The 27,661-nt window shown below is 39.8% G+C and overlaps 1 protein-coding gene across 3 annotated transcripts in view; it reads right to left on the minus strand.

Annotated features, from left to right (window-relative positions):
* The window catches only part of AMOTL1 (angiomotin like 1), a 294,817-nt gene that overhangs the window by 240,411 nt on the left and 26,745 nt on the right, over positions 1–27,661 (minus strand). For 2 of the 3 annotated variants that reach the window (XM_069202417.1, XM_069202418.1), the window contains one exon: positions 25,297–25,347. In XM_069202417.1, the coding sequence (XP_069058518.1) occupies positions 25,297–25,347 (51 nt within the window). Of the gene's footprint in view, positions 1–25,296; positions 25,348–27,661 lie in introns of those variants that run through there. The other variant, XM_069202419.1, reaches the window with a different exon arrangement.

Consider the following 27,661-nt stretch of genomic DNA (forward strand, 5'->3'; position numbering starts at 1 on the left):
ATTACATAGCGGAGAAAGGACCATCAGTACTAGGTTGCTGTTAATAGTGTTTCTAGAACTAAGAATGTTGTGAATGGAATGATGTCTGATCGCAGAAGATAAGCAGTGTTTCATTCGTTAGGAGTGTGTGTGAGTGCTCCAATAAATTTTACTAGTTTAAAGGTCATTGTTGCTCCTGATATCCTTTACTATCCCATCTTGAAAGAAGCAATTGATACGGCTAAGAGTGTTGAATGTACAGTAAAATCTTTCAAAGATATTAATCTTGATGACATTAACAAAGAAATTGCAGCTGTATCTTTACATGACACACAGAAATATGAGGCCAATAACAAAGGAACATTTTCTAAAGGAAAACAAGTCAGTACTAACAAACAAAGTTTGGGATATAATTCCAATAAAACAATTTGTGATAAGTGTGGTTCCAAAACACATGCATCACAATTCAGGTTTTGCCCAGCTAAAGGTAAAGAATGTTTCAAGAGCAAGACGATTGGTCATTTAGGCAATGTTTGCAGATCGGTACCCAACAAAAGAATATCTACGCTGGAGGACTCAAAGGCTGATAACGAGATGGAAGATTGTTTCGTTCTGAGTCTTAAGGAAAAGGATTCTTGCATCAATGAAGAAAGCAAAACAAAACATAAGGATATAAATAAATCTGATAAAGAAAATGTCGGGATGGGTATTAGCTGTACAGAAATTGACAAAGAACCCTATATTCCACCAGATTGTGAAATTGACATTGATGGTTTGAGTGTTAAAGTGTTGGCAGATTCTGGATCACCATATACTATTTTATCAGATACATTTTTTCATGGAAACTGAGGTGATAAAAAGTAAGAACCCAATGATGTCAAAGTATATGGTTTCAAGGGCAAAGGGATTGATATGCTTGGTTTCTTTATAGCAGACATCAGTTTTTTAAACAGGGCAATTATTGGAAAAGTATATGTTGCCATTGATGGATTACATGCTATTGCTTGGCGACATCAAAAGAAAATGGGAATGGTGCTCAACCCAAATGCCAAGAATCCATTGTATCTGTCTGATAATATACATTCTGTCCAAGTTTTGAACACAAGTACAGATAAATTGGAGATGTTATTAGACAAATTAAAAAATTTGTTTAACAAAAAGTTAGATAAGGTGACAGGATTTTCACATCACATTCAACTTAAACAAATGCTGTTCCTATCAAACACAAATTAAGACATGTTCCGCTATCGGTCAGTAAGGAGTTATCTGAGATGTTAGTTAGAATGTGTACAGAGGATGTTATTGAGCCTGTTGATGCGGCAGAATGTGTATCTCCGGAGATTGGCATTTGTGTGCCAATTTAAGATCTGTGAATAAACAAATTTTGGTGGATTGTTTTCCACTTGCACACATTCAAGAGCTTTTCACAAAGTTAGAGGGTTCTAGTTTTTGTTTCAAAGATTGATCTGAAGGCAGCATACCATCAAGTAGAATTGACTCCTGAGTCTTGTTGCATTACTACTTTCTTTACTCCAGACAGTGCATTTCGGTACAAACGAATGCCTTTTGGTTTGGCATCAGCTGCTTCTGTTAATTTTAAAAATGAATGCATTGTTTATTTAAAGATGTTGGGAATGTCATTGCTTTTCAGGATGATATTGATCTACACAGCTTCAAAAGAAGAACACTATATGAAGTTGTACAAAGTGAGGTCAATCCTTAGTGATAGGGGTATGACGATTCATTTGGATAAATGTACATTTTTAACTAATGAAATAGACTATTGAAAAAGGAATCACACCAATTAAAAATTCTCTACAGGTGATACAAACATTTGAAGAGCCAAGAAACAAAGACTAAGTTCATTCTTTTTTAGGCCTATGTGAGTACTATTCTAAATTTGTCAAAAATGTCAGCGATTTAGCTATGCCTTTACGTGTATTACTAAAGAAGAATGAAACATTCAAGTGGTCTAATGATCAGATTGATGCTTTCAACAAGTTAAAAAGACTATAGTGAATTCTCAACCACTTTTGCCATATTCTGATGATGCACAGAATGTTATCACTGTGGATGCAAGTTCAACAGGATTAGGAGCAGTATTAACTCAAGTCAAAGGTAATGTTGAACAAACCACTGCTTTTGGTTCTAGAGCATTGTCTGAAACAGTGTAGGTATTCAACTATTGAACGTGAGGCACTTGCTTGTGCATGGTCTGTTGAACACTTTAAGATGTATATATGGGGTAAACATTTCAAATTGAGAATTGATCATAAACCACTTATTTCCTCATTATCTAAAAATGGTATTGGTAGAGCATCTTCAAGACTCAATTGTATTTTAGCAGAATTGTATGAATACAATTTTACAGTGTCTTATTTGCCAGGTGTAGGAAAATGGCTCCCTGTTGCAGTTACCCCCCCCCCACACTTTTTGCCTGATTTTGATGCTGACTTGACTAAGAAGTGTCCTGGGACCCAGCTAACCAGGCGCCAGCACCAGTGTTCTTTCACTAAAAATGTACCGTTGTTTCCACAATTGGCACACCCCTGGCACACATATAAGTCCCTTGTAAAAGGGACCACTGGTACCAAAGGCCCTGTGACCAGGGAAGGCCCCTAAGGCCTGCGGCATGTGTTGTGTCACCCTAAGGAACCCCTCACCTAACACATGCACACTGCCATTGCAGATTGTGTGTGTTGGTGGGGAGAAAAAGGCGAAGTCGACATGGCATCCCCCTCAGGATGCCATGCACACAAAATACTGCCTGTGGCATAGGTAAGTCACCCCTCTAACAGGCCTTAAAGCTCTAAGGCAGGATGCACTTTACCACGGGTGAGGGAATAGCTGCATGAGCAATATGCCCCTACAATGTCTAAGTCTATTCTTAGACATTGTAAGTACAGTGTGACCATATTAAGTATATGGTCTGGGAGTTTGACAAAACAAACTCCACAGTTCCATAATAGCTACACTGAACACTGGGAAGTTTGGTATCAAACTTCTCAGAATAAAAAACCCACACTGATGCCAGTGCTGGATTTATTAAAAAATGCACACAGAGGGCATCTTAGAGATGCCCCCTGTATTTTACCCAATCCTTCAGTGCAGGACTGACTGATCTGTGCCAGCCTACCACTGAGACGAGTTTCTGACCCCCTGGGGTGAGAGACTTTGTGCTCTCTGGAGCCAGAAACAAAGCCTCCACTGGGTGGAGGTGCTTCACACCTTCTCCCTGCAGGAACTGTAACACCTAGCAGTGAGCCTCAAAGGCTCAGTCTTTGTGTTATAATGCCCCAGGGCACTCCAGCTAGTGGAGATGCCTGCACCCTGGACACAACCCCCACTTTTGGTGGCAAGTCCCGGGAGATAATGAGAAAAACAAGGAGGAGTCAACCCCTCAGCTAGGTCCACCCCTAAGGTGACCAGAGCTGAAGTGACCCCCTCCTTGGAAAATCCTTCATCTTGTGTTGGAAGATTCCCCCCCAATAGGATTAGGGATGTGCCCCCCTCCCCACAGGGAGAAGGCACAAAGAGGGTGTAGCCACCCTCAAGGACAGTAGCTATTAGCTACTGCCCCAGACCTAAACATAGCCCTAAATTGAGTATTTAGGGATGACCCTGAACCCAGGAACCAAATTCCTCCAACTGGAAACAAGAAGAAGGACTGCTAACCTGAAATCCCCGCAGAGACGACAGAGACAACAACTGACTTGGCCCCAGCCCTACCGGGCTGTCTCCGGAATCAGAGAAGCTGCACAGGGACGCATCCAGCGGGACCAGCGACCAACGAGGACTCAGAGGCCTGACCTGCACCTAAAGGACCAAGAAACTCCAGAGAAGAGCGGCTCTGTCCAAAACTGCAACAAAGAAACCATCTTTAAAGAGACTCCAGCCTCACTTCGGAAGCGTGAGTCTTCACACTCTGCACCCGATGCCCCTGGCTCGTGTCCAGAAGAACCAACACCGCAGAGAGGACCCCCAGGCAACTCCAATGACATGGACACCCTGAGTCGACCTCCCTGCACCCTCACAGCGACGCCTGCAGAGAGGATCCAGAGGCTCCTCCTGACCACGACTGCCCTAACAAAGGAACCTGATGCCTGGAAGAAGCACTATACCTGAAGCCCCCAGGACCAAGAGGAACCAACTACCGGTGCAGGAGTGACCAACAGGCGTCCCTCATCCTAGCCCAGTTGGTGGCTGGCCCGAGAAGCCCCCCTGTGCCCTGCCTGCATCGCCAGAGTGACCCCCGGGTCTCTCCATTGATTCCTATCTACAACCCAACACCTACTTTGTACACAGCACCCGGCCGCCCCTGTGACGCTGAAAGTTTATTTTGTGTGCCTGTTTGGGCCCCCCCCCAGTGCTCTACAAAACACCCCTGGTCTGCTCCCCGAGGACACAGGTACTTAACTGCTAGCAGACTGGAACCGGAGCACCCCTGTTCTTCATAGTGGCCTATGCTATTTGGGCCCTACTTTGACCTCTACACCTGACCGGCCCTGTGTTGCTGGTGCTGGGTGTTTGGGGTTGACTTGAACCCCCAACATTGGGCTGCCTATACCCAGGAGATTGAACTTGTAAGTGCTCTACTTACCTGAGAAACTAACCAATACTTACCTCCCCCAGGAACTGTTTATTTTTGCAGTGTCCACTTTTAAAATAGCAATTTGGCATTTTTGCCAAAACTGTGTACATTACTATTTTAATTCAAAGTTCGAAACTTACCTGTGTCAAGTACCTTACAATTTATGTACTTACCTAAATTCTGAATCTTGTGGTTCTAAAATAAACCTTTTGGCCTAGAGTTAAGTCTTTGAGTGTGTCCTCATTCATTGCCTGTGTGCGTACAACAAATGCTTAACACTACCCCCTGATAAGCCTACTGCTCGACCACACTACCACAAAATAGAGCATTAGTATTATCTAATTTTGCCACTATCAACCTCTAAGGGGAACCCTGGGACTCTGTTCACACTATCTCTCACTTTGAGATAATATATACAGAGCCAACTTCCTACACACAGGGACCTGGCATCTACATTTACTTGCCAAGCCCAGAACTCCCTGTTTACTACATGTAAGTCACCCCTAAGGTACGCCCTAGCTAGCCCTATGGGCAGGGTGCCATGTATGTAGAAGTCAGGACATGTGGCAGGTTGCGTGGCCTGTCCTGGTAGTGACAAACAGCCTAACTTGGTGTCTCACAGCTGTGAGTGCTGCCTTCTCTTGGGATTGCATTAGAAATGCCCTGCCTTATGTGTAAGGGGTATTGTCTGATTTATGAGGGGTAGCGTAGGCATGTTTGGTATGGTTGTGATGAGAAATGCTGCTTACTGGTGTAGGTGTATCTTCTATTACTATCACAGAAATGCCACCTCTAGAAAGTGCGCATTTATCTGTGCTTATGAATCTGGTATTTTGCAGCTTGTCTCCAATCCATGTCTGGGCAGACTGACAGTTGGGGCTTTGTGCATACTTTTCAGACAGCCTGTACACAGGGAATGTGGAGGTGTCACAGAGGTGCATCTACGTATTGTATAGCCTTCCTGGGCTGAGAGAAGGGAGAGATGGGGCACACCTGCATTTGTAAAGGCTGCGCCCTGGCCTCGCACAATAGGGTCATTTACCCCCCACTGATGTTTGGAGCATGTGCTGGAGGAGAGAAAGGGCACTCCCAGAACCAGTTGTAACTGGTTGGAACCCCATCTCCTTCCCATTGCAAAACACACTGTAAACCTAGTATAAGTACAGGGGAATTTTCCCCACAATTTAGACATCATTTTGGACATTCTTGGAACTCCAGGAAACTTACCTGGACCTGGACGCAGGACGCTGTAGAGAGGACTCACCAGGACCACCTTGGACTGCTGCTGTGCTGACCTGTGACCTGCCTGGTCACAAGGTGGAACTTCCACTGCTTGCACCCTCTTGTTATGCTGTCCTGCCACTGGGTTCGCCAGCCCTGTGCCCCCTTCTTCATTTGTTGTCTCCAGAGGCAGGGTGCTGTGGCTCCTGACCTCTGTAACTCCCTCCAGCACGAGGAGTGCTGCTTTTGTTGCATAGCGCTTTGGGAGCAGTCCTTTGTGACTTTAAGGTGCTTTCCAAACCGCGTTTTGCCATTACCAAGATCACTGCCGCAGCCCGGGCTACAGATTTAACCTTAGCGCTTTGAAAAGCACTCTTTTTATGCCCCAAATCACCGCCACAGCCTCTACGTCCTATAATCCCAAAGCACAAGGATCGCGCTCCTTCTAGTGCCCCCGGGGCACAAAAAAAGGAAAGTGGAGCAAGCGTGCTCCTATTGGCAACCCCGGGGCACGGTCTGCTCGTTGGAGCACCCCCGGGGCACCAGCTGCCTCCAACTTCCACTGGATCACCGCGGCGGCCCGGGAAACAGGTCGACACTCGCGCACCACATCGGGTGCAGGCAAGCGTCTTCACGGGCCTCAGGAGGCATCTGATCTTCTAAACCGAGCAGGTCTCGGGGGAAGGCGAGAGGAGTGCCCCCTTTATCCAGTCTCTGCCGTAGGAGCAGGTCGCCCCTTTCTGTTTAAAACGGGCATTTTTCTTTAAAAACGGGGAAGGGAGACCTCGACGGAGGCCCCCTTTCTCTCGTCCCATAATTGTTTGTTGGGCCTCAACTGGCCCCCACCCCATGGACAGGGTGTGAGGAGGCCGAGGCAGGCCCCCCTCAAGATCGCGGGCCCCTAGTGGGGCCCGTTTATCACGAGGAGAGGGTGCCAACCGCGCCTCTCCCCCAGGAGCACCGTGTGGCCCCTGTTGTGCTCACAGGAGCGCCGGGGGCCCCCCATGTTCCACTTCTAGGCACGAGGAGTGCCTCTTCTTCCCAGAAAACAGGTACTTTTGAGAAAGTATTGGCTCAGTGAGCCTAGTATGAACCTTGGGGGTGTTTATATGATTCTCCCTGCATTCCTGATATTACATATATGTGCTGATGCTCCTTTTATGGGCATGACATGCTGATATGTATTTTTTATGACTTGTGAGATGTTCTGTAATGTTCCTTTTATGGGTATTTATGAGGTATTCATGACAAGTGCGTAGAATTCATACTGTATTTCCTGAATACTGCTTATGTTGCAGAATCCTGAGTACTTACGTGTTCTAGTGTGACAACTGCTTATTCTTGCAGAGTATTAGTAACTTGTGTAACGTTCTGACAACTGCTAAGGTAGCAGGGTATTACTTAAGTGTAATGTTGGTCTAATTATGTTTTGTGCAATACAGTTTATTTTTACATAGCTCAGTGTTGTGTTTACTTTGCGGTGTACATTTTGCGTCACGTGTGTTGCGTGTGTTGTGCAAACGCTTTACACATTGCCTCCGGATTAGGCCTGACTGCTCGTGCCAAGCTACCAAGGAGGTGAGTAAGGGTCATCTTGGACGTGTAACTCCCTTGCCCTGACTAGAGTGGGTGGGTTCTGCCTGGCTTAGGTGCATACCCTAGCCGACCAGAAACCCCGTTTCCAACAATCTGTTTGAGTTTAGAATAAAATTCGGCTGTACAAGTCTTTGCTTTTGATGAACATGACAATATATTGTGTTTTTTGCATGAATCTGATCAGCCCCATTCCTATCTGGACGTTGTGCTAAGCAGAAGCCAAAACACGTCCTGTGACCGCTGGCCCAGAATAGCTGGTGCAAGAGGTGCAGTAATGACGGGAATCCATTTAAAGGCACAGCTCCAATAGAAAGGGTAAGAGTGGTTTTCGGGGGGGCGGAGCAGGGCGCCATGGAAGATGGTGGCTCTTTCTTAGAGCCGAAACGAGCGGAAACGAGCGGAAACAGGGAGACAGGCCGAATGACACTTCTCTGACGTTTACTCACCTGGAAGGTGGAGGAATACATGTCGGAAATCAACAGGATGGAGCAGGATTCAGGGTGAACGATCAACACGATCTAAAAGTGAATTAAACGATAAAAGACATATCGACCGGTAAGGCCAAAATGGCGGCGTGAACTTTTTCTAAAACCCTGACTGGTACGGAACGCTTTTTTCATGCATTACGGAACATTAAAATGCGAGCGCTACTAACTTTGCAACACCGCTTACCTTCGGAAATGCCACAAGATGCTTTTTGACAACCTCCAGCGTGCCTAATTACATTATTATGTAACACAAAGTGGAATACGGCAAGAAATCACACGCACGACCTAGCGGTAAATCACAAACACGAACACGTTGTACATTGCAGTACTATGCATTGAATTTGCTTGCAATAACTTTGTACGCCTTTTTTTTCTCCTTTTTCACTCTTGGACTGATTACTTTGCACTGTAACACATCACGGAAGACGACGAGGAAGTACGCTAGGCCTAGAAAAATCAGGAAAAAGCAACCGTTCTCTACCTCATTATATTGAACAGCACCAACTTTATCTAGAATAGGCAAAAATAGCAAATGCATGGTTTCCTAAAATTCACATAACTTTGGCAAGAGCTGATTGCAATCTACATGGTGGTTATTATACTTGCATAAGAAGACGGAAATCGAAATAACTTATTGTTCTCTTCTACCTTTAAAGTCTTTATGCTTAAATATAACAAGTCATTGAGGTGGATCTTAATTTTTATTTTAAATGGAAATGGAATATACGCTGTAATGTAGGTATCATACCGGTGCTCGTAATCAAGTTTTTTGTTAGAATTGAATGATCAAATGACTAGATACTCATTATAAACAGAACTTTGGAACATAACTGATCTAATCCATATGTCAGATCCCAAAGTAGTAAGACAATTGTCATACAGTGCAGCTTTATTATCACATTCTGACACCACTGATTCTAAAGGTAATATGGCAGATTCTACTGAGCTACCCTCAGCAGCTATGGATGCAATTTTGAAAGAATTGTTAGACATATCTTCTATCACGACTTTGAACACCACAGTTTCTACTAACACTACGGAAGTTCAAGGGCTGAGGAATGATGTTACCAAATTTCAATCCCGCATACACTCAATGGATAGTCGGATTACACATATTGAATCTCGTCTAGACAAGACACCTGATACAGGTCAGGATATTTGGTTTTTACAAAAAAAGATGATTGATTTAGAGGATCGAAGTAGAAGGAACAATCTTACAATTATAGATCTTCCAGAACAAGCAGAGAAAGATAATATATTAGACTTTCTGACCACTCTAATCCCAACTCTGACAAACATTTCAGAGAGCTCATTGTGTCTGAACATGTGGAATGGACTACTCTACTAGACCTCAACATATTCTTGCCTGTTGTTTACAACACCAACAAACTCGTCAAATTATCATGGCAGCAAAAAAGCATGGTCCATACGAGTATGAAAAATCTCAAGTGATCATCACAGCAGATTCCTCAGCACCTACTAATCTCAAAAGAAAACAATTTTTAAATCTACGCGCAAGATTGAAGAAGAGAGACATAAAGTATGCCATTCTGGAACCGGCTACTATGATTTTAACTTTTCAAGGGAAAACCAAGGAATACTTAGATCCTCATGACTTGGAATCTTTTTTGAATGATTTAGATGACAAGGACTCTGAGATGGGACATAAGACTTCTTCTCCTTTACCAACAAAAGAATCTCCTCCATCTAACATTCCGTATGATGCGGATCAGGGAGAACGGGCGACTGTTCAATGTCACTGGTCACATGGTGGGAAACTTAAAGCCTGGAAGAAATATCACCCAAGGGACAAATCTAGATCACCTTTGAAACCTTGATCAAGATTGAAGTATTAATTACGTACAATGATACTCTGTCTCTATCCTCCTTAACTTATATCTTCTCTTTCCTCTCCATATTCTTCCTTTTATAACTATGCTTATATAAGCTATCGGATATGTTATTGTTTATACTCAAAATGGCACTATTATCCTCTTCTTTGCTCACCTCTCCAAAAGGCATTGTTTTTTTTTCTCTCTCCAGTTTAAAGTTTTAGTGATTTAAGTGTACAAATTGTCTTATCTCTAGTTTCGGACAATTATTTTACATTGCCCATAAATAATCATTCCTTATTTTAATATATTACAAAAATTTGAACAACTTGATATTCAAGTCATTCATATACACTGACATATTTGGAAACATACACTCTCTTAACCGTATCCCCTATCTTCCTTTTATCTTCTCTCATACCATTGTCACTTGGATTGATATAATTCGTTTAGCCTACATATGTCAATCAACAGGCTGAAACCCTTGAATGTTATTTCTCTGAATGTTAATGGTTTGACACATTTAATTAAGAGAAAGAAGATAATTAACTTTCTCGGACGACATAAATCAGATATTGCTTTACTGCAGAAAACTCATCCTAATGAATCTGTAAGTGATAAACTGAAGAGAGATTGGATTGGTCAAATTATACATGCTAGTACAACCCAGAGTAATTCTAATAATGTTGACACACCCATTCGCAAATGTGGGGTAGCTACTCTTTTTCACAAAAACTTACCATATAAGATTATTAAAACATGGTTAGATGATGATGGCAGATATGCATTAGTTAAAATTCGTATTAGGAATTCATTTATGATTATAGGCATGATATACACACCCAATGATTCTAAAACGATCTTTATTTCTAAGATTAGTAGATTACTATCTTCTTTTGGACCTGCATGAGTAATAATTGGGGGTGATTGGAATGTTACTATAGATTCATTCATTGATAGATCGGGCAAGCCAGATATTTACCATACAAGTGACAGACATATCTTAAAAGATCTTATGGAAGATTTTGCATTGCAGGAACCATGGTGTTTGTTACAACCAAATGACAAAGAATACACATTTACATCTTGTCTACATTTAATTCGCTCTAGAATAGATTATTTTTTAACTTCATCTACAATGTTACAATCTGTAACACATGCAGGAATTACTCCATGCAGCCTTTCAGACCATGATTTAATAGATTTACATGTTAATATTGGATTAACACAGACTCCTAAACCTAATTGGAGATTCAATACTTCTTCATATAAAACACCTCAAACCAAAGTAAACTTATATCAATACGTTGAACAAGTTCTTGATGAAAATAGGGACTCAATTACAGATGCTGGTATACTTTGGGGTGCTGGTAAAGCAGTCATTAGAGGAATAATTATGAGAGACTCATATATTCTTAAAAAACAACTGAATAGTGAAATGGTATTATTTGAAAAATAGGTAATTTTACTCTCAAATGTGTATAGTAAAACCAATCGCCAGAGATTTAAAAAAATTAACTTTCAATCAAATTCAAACTCAATATTTGTATACCTCTCACGCAGAAAAATGTCTATTTTTAATTTTCCAATGTAATTATGAAAGGGGGGAGAAAGCTGGAAGACTTATAGCATACCAATTACGCCAACAAGAATCCTCTAGAACGATATCTGCTATTAGTAAATCCTCAAATGATTTACTTACACAACCAACAGATATACTGACACAATTCCAGAACTATTATGAACCACTTTATACATCATTGAATTGTGATAATACTAAAGAGGAAGATTACTTTTTCACTAACTTAAAAATCCCAAAATTAACCAACGAACAAAGAATAAGTCTGGAAGGGCACATAACAACAGAAGAAATTACAAAAGCTATTTATTGTTTAGCTACAAATAAAGCACCTGGGAAGGATGGCTTTCCTATTGAATTTTATAAGATTACAAAAGCTCAAATAGTCCCACTCCTACAAAACTTCTTTAATAAAGCCCTAAAAAAGGACATTTTCTCCAGAATATTTACAAGCACGTATTACTGTAATTCTTAAACCTGGTAAAGACCCTCTCGAATGCTCTAGTTACAGACCTATCTCATTAATAAATTCTGGCTAAAATACTTGTGACTCGCTTAAATTCAGTCATTACATCACTAATCCATCCATCTCAAGTCGATTTTGTTCTGTATCATTCCTCTTCAAACCATCTTCGAACAATTCTACACCTATTATGGCAACAACGTATAAAACAGAAGAAAATGTTATATTGTCCCTAGATGCAGAAAAAGCTTTTGATGGAGTGGAATGGGGATATTTATTTTGAACCATGAATAGAATGGGCATTGGTACAGATTTTATTATTTTAACTGAAGGAATGTATCAATCTCCAACTGCCGTGATTACTTATAATGATTTCACATCGTCCTACTTTTAAATTCTTTGTGGTACCTGACAAGGATGCCCACTTTCTCCGTTGTTGTTTCTCATTGCTTTGGAACTTTTAGCTGTTGCAATTAGACAGAACATTAATATACAAGGTATTGTTACCCCAGCGAGAGAGGTAAAAGATTTATTATGGAGATGATATATTACTAACAATATCTAACCCGGATTCTTTGGTTAAAACCTTGATCACTCTATTAAATCAATTGTCAACATTCTCCGGTTACAAGATCAATTGGTCCAAATGTGAAGCTTTACCAATGAACAATAATACTACACCAATCTCACTAGGTAATTTCCCATTTAATTGGAAATCTTCATATCTTTAATATCTTGGGATCCTACTAATACTGGACTGAAGAATGTTGTGATGGACAATTTGAATCCTTTTATAGATAAACTTAAAAGAGATTTCATAAGATGGTCTCAATTGAATCTCTCTTTATGGGGTAGAGTACAGATTATAAAAATGAATACAATCCCAAAATTCAATTATGTGTTCAGTATGTTATCACTCCCAATTACTTCTAATTTCTTCAAAACTACTTAATCTCTAATAACCCATTTTGTTTGGGGAGGAAAAGATACTCATATAAGTAGTTCAAAACTACATTCCTCTGCTTTAAAAGAAGGCTTAAGCCTTCCACATTTGAAAAATTATTGGATAGCCCAACAATTATGACACTCAACATATATGATATCCATAATCGATAACATGCCCCTATGGGTGAAAATGGAACAATCCCTATTGAAAACTACTACTCCCATGGCTATTTATTATACCAAATGTCCAAAATATTCACAATCCTCAAATCCAGTTATCTAATCCTCTCAAATAGCATGGCAGAAGACTCATAAAATGTAACGCCAATGTTCACTCAAATGCCCCAATTTGGAATAACTCTGCAATTCTCTATAAAGGTAAAGAGCTTAATTGGTTTATCTGGAGAAATCATAAAATTAATATCCTATCAGACTTATAAACACTAAATAATTCTCTGAAATCCTTCTCACATTTGCAAGAGACGTATAAACTTCCAAAATCACAATTTAATAATTTTATTCTGATATCATCTATTTTAAATTCCAAAATGGACTCAACTATAGATCCTATAATACAATCATTTATTGCTCGTTATATATGTGTATGGAGGAATTTCAACTGTACGGTGTTGTGCTTATACTCCATACTAATTGATAAATCTTTTTCAGATGATACTTCTGAAAATTTAAGAACATGGTGGTTCATACGACTAAATATCACCTTTTCAGATAAAGAGTGGGCTAAAGGTTTGGAAAATTATAATCAAGGACTCCTGTGATGCAAGATTAAAATTTAATTACTTTAAAATACTTCATCGATGGCATTGGTCACCTTCTAAACTCTATTCAGCTAAACTTAGTCCAAATTCTGATTGCTGGAGATGTCATCAATCTAATTGCGATTGTACATGTTCTATGGGAATGTTCTGAAATTCAACAATTTTGGACACAAATAACAAAACATTTAAGAAAAATTGTACCTAATATTTCGTCTCAAGCACCCCAATTGTTCTTATTATTGATTATGCCACAAATATTCAGATGATTATCTACGGCAATTAGCCTGGCAAAAGTTAATATATTACGTTTCTGGAAATCTAATATTTTACCAACAATCCAATCCTGGTTGAAAGATATGTTTGACATTGCGCAGTTTGAAAGAGTGATATATAAATTAAATGACAACCTAAAACAATTTGATAATATCTGGAGCTCTTTTCTAGAATAGGTATGTTCTCTTTTATCTCTTGATGATGATTTTCTTCATTTTCTCTTGGTTTCTTTTCATCAAATTGATAAATAGGTTTTTTGCAATTTAAACAACTATTATTTTCCTTTACAAAATATTAATATTCTCTCTGTTTTTTCTCTTTTTATTTAAACTTTGGGAAAGTTTACTTGAACGGAAAATTATCTAAATGTTTCTTAATAATTTGTCATGTATTTTCTTTTCCTTCTTCTTTTTATTATTTAATATAGTATGATTATGTGAATTCCTTATTAGTGCACTTTATTTTATTTTTTTAGTTACTTGATGTATATTTTATATAATCATTGAACAACTTATGTTTGTATTTGTTTATAAAATTTAATAAAGAATTGAAACACAAAGAATGGATTTCAACAGGATTTTATTCCCAAAACGGCTGTTTTCCTTTCTAACAACAATGAATGTCACTTGTGCATCAACTGGCCTTCAGCCACCAGGGAGACATATAAGCCAGGCTCCCATAAAAACAACACTGAAAGGGCCGTGGATAAATCAGACAACTTTGACCCCAAGCCATGGGTCAAAGTTCTAGGTGTAAATCTTGGCATTTACTGACCCAAGACCTCTCACATTAATTCCATACATTGTGACTGATGGACAATGGCAGATGATAGTTGACTTCTGTCTGACTTTCAAATTCTGTAAAACGTGTGCAGCTGTAAGTTTGTGAGGGCAGAGCTACTAAAATCCATTGCATTCGCAAAAGCACTGTGAATGTAAAGTCACAATCTTCGAAGCACGAATGTGCGTGCAACCGGAAATACGACTCACGAATCACACTTTATGAACCCTGGCAAGATTCACCTGCATGCATGTATAAGCAGGTGCATGCACCCACGCACACCCATGCGCCCACATGTACACACGCATGTGAATGCACATATGCACAGACATGATGTGCATCTCTGGCCGGGGCAGTAGAGACTAGGCTGAAATGTGTGATTACATCAGCATGTCTGCTGTTTTTTGTTTCGGTGCTATCTTAACATCCTAGTAAGATTAACTTAGGCTTTACTGCCAGGTCATCGAAAAGTGTGGCTGTTTGTGTAAAATATGGCTGAAATATTTGTAGAATGTCTTGACAACTAAACAACTGTGGTACGAATTATATGTGGACTATAGATCTGTGACTTTTCTCGTCAACAAGTACAGACTAGATTTAACCCACTTATACCAGTGGTCAGCTTAAAAACAAAAAAAGCTAATTTAGAATGTTAGACTGCGGGTAACTAAGTAATACTGGTTGTGGTGAATGGGTAAGTGTGGGGAGAACTGGATCAAGTCCCAGTTCAGAAAATATATTGGTGCCAAGAGTAAAGTTACAAACCAGTCTTGTGAGGAAAAGCCTTCTGGATGTTTATTTACCTGCTGTCACTACAAAGAAGAAACCTATTGAGATCGAATTACTATTGAGAGGTGAATTACAAAGTCAAGTGTAAGAGTAGCCAGTTTTTACTAAATTCTATGGGGATCTGGGCCCTCCAACAATGAAAACTCTCTATAGTGGAAGGACACCCTTTGTAGTTATGGGAATGTAATACTACAAGAATGTAAAACTTAACTTAGGAACTGTGGGATCTGGGTTAATGAAATAGATGGAAATTATATGAATATTCTATTAGATGGAGTTTTGTTCTCAAGGTTTAAGCTTCTTGGTGAATAATTGAATTATTGTATCTGCCATTCCCTAAGTTCATCCGTTAATGTGCCTGTGAGTGAGAGTGACCTATCAAGCTTGATCTGTGGTCGATAGAGAGTAATTGTGGAGCATGTGGTGGCAAAAGAGATCATAGGTCAATAGAGAGGGGCACGTAACCATCCATCACTGTCTTTTTCCTATCTGCATGGGTAGCCAGTGGTTAGACTGTTATTAAAGGCACACATGTAATTGCCACAGTGACTCTTAGAGAAAGTGGTACTTTCTACACGGGCCAAAGTGCTTGAAAGTTAGAACCGTTAGGTCTTAATACAAGTCAGTCTCATTTCTAATTTTAGATTGGATTTTCAAAGCCAATGGTGACTTTCAATTCTATCCACAGCATGTGGACACCTGGGCCCGTATTATATAGATAGCTTGCATTGTCCCTGTTTGTGCCCCGATGGTCCGTTAACTAGGTGTATCCGACACAAACAGGAATAATGTTTCCTATTAGTCATAATGTGCTATCCCCACAGCAGCTAACTAACCCACACTGTCCTGGGACAGAGTATTAATAAAATGCTGACAGGCTGCTTGATGTAACCGGTCCATCTTCCTCTGTGCTGATGGCAATGCTGCCTGCTTATAAAAAGGGGTACAGAGATCCTCCCTGCAGGTACAAATGGGTACAGAGATCCCCCTGCAGGCAGGTGCAGTGAATGACTCCACCGTTCTGCAGAGGGATGTTAAACAGGCAAAGCGCCCCCTATGGCACATATTGCGCTTTCACTGGAGCAGCTGCAAATTCACATTAATGACGACTGTTTGAAGCAGTTGATCCGTTTTTCATTTCCGCCTGCTTAACAAAGGTGTTTAGAGTTCACCAGGCAGGTGTAGTGAGTGACTGCGTCCATCTACAGGCACATGTCAAGGAGGTCTCATGTCCCTCTGGCAGGGGTCAGCTTTGGGAGGCACACTGACTGTGCACCATGTCTTTGTGGTGCACACTCGCTGTGCTTCCTGATGGTCTCTTTGCCTCAGTGCCCACTTTCACAATACATAGGGACATAGGCAAAGTGTTTTCTTTATTGCCATGGGATTACCCCCGGGTAAACGAGGAAACTCGCCTTGGGGATAGTGGCAGTGTTACATGTGCACCGACACTGTCTGTATTACAGAATAGGCAGCACAAACATCTGCACCTCCTTCTGTAAAACCAAAGCTGTACGGGGACACAGAAAGCAGCTGCACCTGCCGGAGGCGCATCCAGGGCAGTTGATGTAGCGCCGTAGCTTGTCCATGTTCGGACCTTTATACTGGTCCTCATTGGGCCATTTTGTCTTTACTTTGGACTGTCTGTGGATTCTGAATCTTATACTATTGCTCGCCTTCTTTGAAGGTTTCCTATTGAAGTTCTCCAGTGCCTACAATCATGATTTAAACTTAATATTGCTGAGTTTACAAAATATATGCATGGACTAATTTTAAGGAAAGCAGTTATATTTGTGGTTGTATACTACTCAAGTTACAGATGAGTTGTTAGTAGAGTTTCACAATCCTCTTGTAGTATGTTATAAAATGAGTATTCATTTGATAATGTCAATCAGATTTCACTGAAGGTATTTACACTCTTGATGTTCAACACTCACTCTGCTGCTATCCTCTCTATATATTCTGAATTCCAATATTTGTGTGCATGTTTGCTACATTATCTCCAGGCATTCATTCATAGCATGGACAGTGGCGAGCAGGGTCAGGTGGGTTGGCGCATGCTCCCTTCACCACTCACCATACTTAGATATGCCCACAATGCTTGAGCTTGTGTGTGTGATGTGTGTGTGTGGGGGTCAAAGAGCTCCCACCGTTGCTGAAGAAGAATGTTCCGGAAAACTGCATGCCGGGTGGGCCACTATTTTGTGGCAGCCCGCTCTGCATTTTTTTTTATCTCTCAATGATTAAAAAGAAAACAGCATGGATGAGAAAAAGCAACCCTTGCCCTCCAAAGTTTTTCATTTCCCCATGTTTGCATTTCTCCTCTGGGATGAACAGCCAGGAAAATAAGAACAAACTACGGAATCAAGTTGAAATCAAATACTTTTTGAAGTCAGACAATGAAGCAATACTATCACCCACACAAACACACACACACTAATACTGCAAGCCTGGCTAAAACAATATTTAAAATGTATTTCTTTTTAACAGCACCCTGAATAATGCTAGCAGATGCATATTAGCATGCTGCGGCATCTACACTCCATTCCTAGAGCCAACTGGGAAGCCGGCACCCCCTTTTTGATCTCCAAAACATTTGGAATGATTGCTGCAAGTGACTTTCAAATAACAAATACTCAGAGTCCTAGAGAGAGAACATTATGGAATCATTATAAATATAGTCTCCCAATATTTGGTAGGCAAAAACCACCTCACTCAAGTTCTAGCCAAATATCCACCTTCAGAAGCCACTTGGGAGTGGCAACTGTAAGAAAGATAGGATGGAAAACTAACCCAGGCTGAATATGCAGAGAAATACTACAGACAAAACAAATACCAAATCGCGCCACATCGTGAGATACAAAGGTCGATCAAAGATCAGATCACACAAATGAAAAGTTGAGAACTTTTGTGAATTATTATACACTCAAAAGTACTAACACTGTCATTGTGTGGAGCTGAAACCAGCAGTAACGAAGAGATATGTAGCCTGAAGAATACATGTCTGGGTTGAATAAAACACTTGGATTAAATAAATATTAAATTGATAATTTACAAATAACAGCAATAAATACAGCTACTACCAATACCTCAAAGGGAAAGCGATGTTCGAAAAATATTTTGCAATACTGATACACAGATAAGAGATTTGAGGACATATTTATCAAGGTTTTGAGTCACCCTTGCACCATGCAAGGGGGTGTTAGGCCAATGCAAAACCTAAGTGAGATTTATCAAGCCATGCAAGGCCACCTAGCATGGCCTTTCATGGCTTGATAAATCTAGAGTAATGCAAGGTAGAGCAAATCGCTGCCTTGCGTTACTTTGCAGCACGGGGGTGTTGCAAGGGTGGAGCGTGGGTACTCCCACACATCCAACCATGGATTTTGGCTCATTCCCAGATTTACCATTAGTGATAGACCCGGGAATGCATCAAAATGCTACACCTCCCAGGTAAGGCGCAACACAAAAAATAGCTTTATTTCTCCTCATTTTTCCTCTTTCTGCGTGTGCTGCATTGTTCCTAGGGAACCAAAAGTACGCCAGCGCTAGGAAAGTACGCAAATGTGCCATATAATGTTACATACGGTGCATTCCGGCCCTTTCACGCAGTGCAGCAAGGTGACTTTCTGCATTGCGTGAAAGCTTGATAAAAATGGGCCTTGGTATCCACTTAGATTCATGAGTGAGACTTTCCATACCTCAAAAGCAGCTCAAGAAAACACCTGTCTGAGACATGTGAGTTAAGATGGCCACCCGCCTTGGACCTCAGGTGCGCCCATCCGTATGATAAGGTATTTTTCTGTTTTTTTGGGTCTATTTGTGTTTTCGTTTCTTCATCCCCTTTACCTTCAGATGGTGAGGAATCTTCAGTCTTCTGTTTGCTGTAGAATTCTTTACGTGTGTGGTCTGGAAAATGTTTGAAGCCTCACTGGGGCTCTTCGTTGCTCACAGCCGGGAGTTCCTGCCAGGAAAGGAGGAGTTTCTTCAGGAGAGGAAGCGGCTTTGGCCCTCAATCCTCCTAGTGTGAGTATTTGCTGCTGCACCAGTGACGTTACATCAGCATTATATTGGTTTGGCTTCCATTTTTATATTACAATACTCTATGTCTATTATATATATTTTTCTGGTTATTTATTAACATGGAAGGCAAATCTATATATTCTGCTGCTCATAAGCGTAAACAAGCAGTGCTTCTTATGCCTAGTAAGTCTAAAATTGTTGACTCCTCTGAACCTTCACTTACATCTATATTAGAGGAATTACAAGCTGTTAGGTCTAAGTCTGACAATATTGTTGCTGAAGTAAGAAATATTCGTAAAGATATGGCTGGTCTCTCCATGACGTTTATTGAAAACAAAATTAAAATTAATGGTAATAAAACAAAAATTTACCCACTCATTTCAGTTGCTGTGAAAATTCCTCCTTTGAATAAACTATTGCTAGACTTGGAAAATCGGAATAGGCAATATAACATGCAAATTTTCAATTTGCCCGAAGACATTTAGGGTATTGGTTGTGGACCTTATCTTGAGAAACTATTGCCAAATCTATTAAAACTAAAATTTCCAGAAACATTTGAGACTGATCAAGTGCATCGTATTCCATCACATCCTAAGCCTGACTACACCAAATGACAACAAGTAACATTCAAGGTTCTCAGTCACCATCATTTAATTTTGAGATGAAAAGCAGCACAAGAGATTCCTTCTCTCGTGATTAATGGTGATAAAATCTTAACCCATAAACACTTTGGAAAAGAAACTGTTGCCATTCGTAGGAACTTTGCAGCTTTACGGCCAAGACTAAGAACCTCTGGATTTAAATATGGTCTCCTTGATCCTTCCACCATGCGCATTTGGAAAGATGACAACTCCAAGCCATTTCACCATCCAGAGGATAATTGAGCATTTTTGGATAGTGATTTCTCACTCTCAATGGATACACAAGACCCATCAAACTGATACCAATTATACCATGTGGGAATCTCTGGCCCATATTTATACTTTTTTAGCACCACATTTGCGCCACTTTTTGATGCACAAATGGCGCAAACTTACAAAATACAATTGTATTTTGCAAGTTTGCACCACTTTTGCGTCAAAAAATGACGTAAAGGCGGCGCTAAAAAAATATAAATATGGGCCTCTGTGTGTCTACTTCTTATTCACTTACTATCCCTATGACATTAGGACTAATATAGGCCTTTTCACCTGACTTTTCTTCTCAATGCATGTGCCTCAATCTTATTATTAATGTTCTCTATTGCCTTTTTATATAGATTTGTATATGTGTTTCCTTCTTTTGTTGCTTTATGTCCTCTAGCTACCTCATTGGTCTGCACTGCTTCCTCCGTATGTTTCCACTACTGTACCCTGTTTCTATTTCCTCTTTCCTATTTTGAATTATGGATACTACTCCTAAAATTAAAATTGTTTCTCTGAATGTTAAAGGGTTACAGCATCCCATTAAACATTTGATAAATCTAGATTATGTGTTAGACATACGGCTGGCGGTTGTTTATTACAAGGAACACTTATTTTTGACAAAATCTTAGTACACATGCAAAAGAAGTGGCAAGGTCAGATACTTTCTTCAGAAGTTGGTAAAAGGAATGAAGTGGCAATTTTATTTTCTAAAAGACTTCAGTTACAAATTTTAGATAAACATTCAGATTCTGATGGCAGATTTCTATTTGTTAAAATTAAACTTGGTACCACTGTATTGCATTTGATTAATATATATGGACCAACAGTTGATGACCCAGCCTTCTGGAATCACACTACCTCTGAAATTATTCAACTTGGAAATGTTTCTCTTATTGTTGGTGGTGATTTTAACTTGATATGTGATCCACGTTTAAATAGACTTTCCTCTACACAATGTACACCACCAAAAGCTTTTTATTGACCTAAAACTCTGTTTGACAATACAAAACGTGTTGATAGTTTGAGGTAACATTTCCCAACTCATAAAGACTATACCCTTTTCTCCAATCCACACAATTCACATTCATGTTTAAATTATTTATTACCATATAGACATTTAAAAAAAACTATAACTCAGCCTTCAATTAGTAATATGGAAATGTCTGATATTGCAGTAATTTCACTATGTTTGCAAGTAAGTAACTCTTCTGTTACTAATTCACGATGGTGCATGAATGTTGATGCTGTTCTTCAAGATGTTAATAAGACCACCATAATGTTTGCTATTCAATATTATTTTTCCCTATGCCCTGATGGTGTGACAGCCCCTATTATAAAATAGAATGCTTTTAAAGAATATATAAGAGGAGTTAATATTTTTTAATATGGCCCACAAAAATAAGCCTTCAATACAACATTATTAGGTTTGAAGAAACACATTGCTAAATCTGAAAGGTTATTTATCTTTTCTAACAGTCATACTTTCAAAACGACCCTACAGAAATGTAGATATGAATAAAATTCATTACTAAGTAGAAGAGCTGGGGTACAACTTTCAAATCAAAAAGATAAATTGTCTAGCAATGCTAACAGATCTGGGAAATGGCTAGCTAACTATCTTTAAATTGAAAAAGATAGAACTCAGATTCATGTTATTCATAGAGATAATGTTACAATTGCTTTAGCTACTCCTGAGGTTGTTGGGGAATTCTTCACATTTTGTTCCTCATTATATAACAAACCAGGTTCCCTTGACTCTCAACTGATAGATACTTTTTTGAACTCCGCTACCCTTCCATAACTTTTTCAATCTGACAGGTTCATACTAGACATACCTGTATCTAAGGAAGAAATTCTAACAGCGATTCACTCACTAAAACTTCAAAAAAAAACAGAACCAGATGGTATCCCTGCATAATTTCATAAAGCATTATCTATGGCCCTTGTTATATATTTACATCACTTATTTACTGATTTCGGCGAGTCAGTTATGGGTGCAGGTTCTTTAACTGAAGAACACATAATAGTAATACCTAAGATGGACAAAGATCAGACTAAAGTCTCTATCACCTTATTTCCGTCATATAGCAAGATTGTAACATTTGTGCCAAAATCCTGGCCACAAGACTATCCAACATTTTATCCTCACTTGTACATATAGATCAAACAGATTTCTTGAAAAAGAGGTTTCTATCAATAACACAAGTCTCTTGTTTCACATAATAGATGCCATCTCCACTTTGACTTCACCCTCTTGACTTCTTGCTCTAGATGCTCAAAAGACTTTCAATAAAGTTTTATTTCATACACTTTCTTCTTTTCATTTTGGAAATTAATTTACTAGAATGGTATAAGTGTTAAATTGTTCCCCTTCAGCACGACGTTTTAGCAATGGTCAGTTCTCTGATCCTTTTTTTCTACATAGAGGAACCCGACAAGGATGTCCATTACCACCCCTTCTTTTTTGCTATTCATTGAACACTTACTTTAGCATATCCAAAACTTTAAGGAAATACCAGGAGTCAAAATTGCAAATGTTACACTTAAAATGCCGGCCTATTCAGATGATGTTTTATTATATCTTAGTAGCCCATCCACCTTTACACCTGTGGTACTAAATCTCATACACAAATACTCCTACGATTCAGGTTATTCCTTAACCTCTAACAAAACATAATTCTTTTCCCGAAATGCATATTGCACAATTGATATATTAAACAGTACTGATATCATTTGGCAAAAGGAGAAATTTAAATAATTGGGAATCCAATTTTCACATTCTCTTAAACACTTGATTACATTAAATTGTGACCATTTGATTACTATAATCACAGATAAAATTTGTAACAGGTCTCCTTTGCACCTGTCATAATGGGAAAAGTTGAATATATTAAATTGGTACTTGCTTCTCTTACTTTTACACTTTATCAATGCTTCCATGACAATTACTTCTCACATTCTATAAAACAAAACTAGACAGCATTATCTCTACATTTCTTTGACATCATTAACCACCTAGACTTCATTATGCCAAATTTAAACATTCCAAACTTAGTGGAGGACTTATTTACCAGATTTTTTCATTATCATGAAACATTGATTTTGAAACAAGGATGTCTTTGGTTTACATGCATTGACACTGTTCATTCTCCCAAATGGTCCCAAGTGGAACAACATTTGGTTTCACCATTCCATTTAATGACATTATACCTATATTCTAATAAGAGTCTCAAATCATCTTCCATTCTCCCATCTACTAAACTAATCATACATGATTTTGACTCTTCATTTTCATAACATACTTCAGATTCTACCAAATTATATATATGGCATAATCCTAAATAAAATGTCATCATACCATCAAATTCTGGAATTCTGGAAATCATTATATATATGGCATAATCCTAAATAAAATGTCATCATACCATCAAATTCTGGAATTCTGGAAATCATGGATACATACCAGCATTTTCTATCTTGGAGATATCTATGACAAATGTGTCTCATTGTTCTTTTCAGAATCGCAAACTACAATTTTTTACCTGACACAGAAGCCCGTAAGTACTGTATGCTATGTAATGCTATACTTAACTCTTTTCCAAATATGTTACCTAAAAAACACTCCTGATTCAGAGATTTGCCCTGGGGCTTTTCTGCTTTAACACATACTGTTTCTTAATTCAACAAGCAGTTAAACAATACCCATGAACCCTACGTTAATTCTCTCAGTAATTATTGAAATAAATAACTTTCTACCCATTTCTCCCTGAATGATTGGAGACAAATATGGTTAGCAAATATATTGGGATGGTTTCCTCTGTCTTTATCACAAACAAATACTTTTATTTTGTTTAATTGTTTAAGGGCTCCTTGTGAATTACACAATGCTAAGCTTAGTGATTCCCCGCTGTGTTGGCACTGTAAGCAAAATGGTGGGTCTTTAAAACATGTTTGTTTGAATGTACATTCATCTTGCAGTTTTGGAGAAAAGCGTGGGATGTTATAGTCAACATACTCCTCATCACTCACACCCTCATCTATAACCTGATTATATGTAAATCTACTGCATTATCCCACAAGTTATCGGATTCTCAAAATAAGCATTTTGATCTCCTGTTCTCTATAAACATCAAGTTCATTACGAGTAACTGGAAATTCGCTGGCACATTATCGGTCCAAGATTGGTGGTCTTGGGTTACATTTACTAGATGTGGAGGGCAAATGTCTTTTAATAGAAAATGCAAAAATACTCCTCTTTTTTAAATGGTTTGGATGCCGGCTGATGATGACATTGCTGTATGCATGTAATATATCTATTGATAATATATTTTATTTCTTATAGCTATTGTTGAAAGCCTGTGCCATGAGAAGTAGGTCTTGTTTGCTCCTTATTCAACATTTCTACTTACTACATGACCCATACTCGTTTTAGGTATGTTCATAATTCAATTATGCGTTTTTAATATTTTAGTATGTTTAAGCTACAAATATACCATTAAGGTGGACTTGTTTGTTTTATCTTAAAATTTAATAAAATATTTTGAGACAGAAAGAGAACACCTGTCCACCCTGTGTCAGATACAATATCCTGACACCAACGGAACACATTTCCTATGAGGATCCAAAATTGAAGTCTGTGCTTTATTCAAATGTACAGTTCACATAAGTAGAGGCAGGTCATCCTTCGAGGACCCTTAGCAAACCAAACATTACTCACAAGCATACTCTTGTTTTACCAGATATAGTGAAAATTGTGTCTTTGAACACTGCAACCACATTTTGTAAATCTTTGCTTTGCATTGAATATTATTTAGATCCTCATTCATTCCTGCCTAATCTCACATCCAAACACTGTAGAACATGTAGGAGTGGACCACATTAATGACCTTGAACTGAACTGAATTAGTATTAGTATACAGCAGGCCAAAACATCTTGTTGTTAGCCACTATCAAGTATTGATGCATCATCAAACACCTTGATACAGCGTTGTATAATGTTACATTTTCTCAGTTACGTACTTACCAAAGTACGTAGTATGAGAATAGTTCTTACCTAGTTGTCCTGGGCCAAAGTGATTCGGATTAGATTCAGGCATCTCCTGATCTACAACAAATAGAAAGATATAGCATGGGTTTGTTGCTTCTTTGACCTGAGAAATTAACACCAGAGAAGCTTTCAGTCCAGGGGTTCCGAGTTACATGAAAAGCAATGAGAAGGAAGTCGAAATAAACACATACGTTGATATCTGCCACATACAATTTTAGGTTTAGTGTGGCTAACTGCATTATGTCATCCCCCAAATCCGTTCACATGGACAAGCAAAGTGAGGAGCTAACAGGAAGATCCTTGGGTAGCCCTACATTAGATAAAATAACACAAAATATCTGTCACCTTCTTTGACTCAACTGATGCCTAGGATCAACAAAAAAATATACCTGATTACAGATATGGTGAACTTCCCCACTCTGCGCTACATTGCACTCTTACGTCTGTGCACAGAGGGCAGACTGGGACAGTAGGTGGTATCAAATGAGCAGTTTCTATTGGATGCTTGAACCAATCGTGCACTCAGAACAGCGCATTAATGAAAGAAAATCAGCTGTTTGAAGCCACCAGATTGCCTTTCACTGCAGGAGACGGCCCAGCAGCCTCCATTTAAAAGAAGGGCAGTGATCCTCCTGAGGCGGGCGCAGTGACTCCCATATCCACTCACCAGGTGCACCCTTGGGTTGGTAGAGACACCTATGCACCACCCCTATGTGTCCCTTAGAAAGCTTCTCCTCCCTTCCTAATATATAATCAAAACCTCGCAGGCTGGTGGGAGTCGTAGCACTTCCTATGTGGTTGTTTGTTTTCTCAGAACTATACTTTCTCAAACATCCACAAATATTGGTTCAGAGTTCAGGGTCCTTTTGTGCCCTTCTTTATTGGTAGAACATGCAGCCTGTTCGCTCTAGCCATCCTGGGTTAGAGCTTCCTCAAGAAATTAGCAATTACTGTTACAAAAGAAAACACGCTTGTTCTGTCATTCGGACACATCTTTTTGTTGGTTTGGAAGTGCCAAATGTCGCATTGTCATAATGGTCACCCACGAAGAATCATTCTTTCACTAGGTCATGTTCATCTTTTAGCTGCTAAATGACATTTTGAAAGTGCTAAGACTCCCACCAGGATCTTATATTACATCACCTTGAGCCATATGGCTATGCCCAATTGAATCAACCAAGAACACTCCAGAAGTTTATTTTCCTTAGTCCATCGCAATCGATACATTGCTGTGCAAATTCTCACAGTCAATCAAGGACTCAAAAACTGTAGTGAGCACAATAATAATCCATGTGGTTTCCAGCCACCGTCCCACATGTCATTGCCTACATAGAAAACAATATCTCAGGTGACTGAAGCCCTTCTCCATCCTGTCTCTTGGCTGTCTATTCCTCCTGATCTCTTTGTGTGTAACACAGCGGCTGCTGGGCTCAGCCCTATATCCCCTGCTTTCCTCATGGACCAAAAGGCCTAAGGAGGCAGGGGAAGGCAGCAGAAGGAGTGGCCATAGAACCCATCTCTATCCTGCTTTCTTGCTGTCTACGGAAAACCTAAGAAGGCGGTGTAAGGTGAGGAGAGATGCCGCAGTACCACTTGCTTCTCTTCTGCTTCCCTTGGATCTGTACAGCTAGGTTATATGATGGAACAACGCATGCCGGAACCACGCATGCCGGAACCACGCATGCCTTAACAACGTGGTCGGAAAAACGACTGCGTTGTTTCCACGCATGCCTATACCACGCATGCCTTTACAATGACTTTTTGTTGTAAAAGCATGCCTAGTAAAGGCATGTGTGGGAATGGCATGAGTGGTTCTATCATGCCACCCCCTACCCGCTCTTAGGCCCAAAAATACACCACCCCAATACTTAAACTACCCTGATCCCCCACCCGTCCTAAAAACAAAACTACCCGACCTCTCCCACCCTGCCCCTAAAAAGAAAATTACCCCTAGCCCCCCACCCATCCTAAAAACAAAACCAGCCCGACTCTCCCACCCACCCTAAAAACAAAACTACCCGACCCCCACCCCCAAAAACAAAACTACACTGACCCCCCCAACTCTGCCCCTAAAAACTGAACTACCCTGACACCCCCCACCCACCCTGAGCCCTAAAACCTTCCCGACCCCCACCAGCCATAAAACAAAACTACCCCAATCCCCCACCCCAAAAATAAAACTACCCCAACCCTCTACCCCGCCCCTAAAAACAAAACTACCCCAACACCCTTCACCCACCCTGAGCCCTAAAACCTTCCCTGACCGACCCACCTGCCCTAAAAACAACAAATGCCCCTCACCCCGTAAAAAAAAAACTACTGCCGTCCTCCCTACCCCTGACCCTAAGAACAAAACTACCCTGAACCCCAA

Source organism: Pleurodeles waltl, chromosome 8, assembly GCF_031143425.1.
Source record: "Pleurodeles waltl isolate 20211129_DDA chromosome 8, aPleWal1.hap1.20221129, whole genome shotgun sequence".
Lineage (NCBI taxonomy): Eukaryota > Metazoa > Chordata > Amphibia > Caudata > Salamandridae > Pleurodeles > Pleurodeles waltl.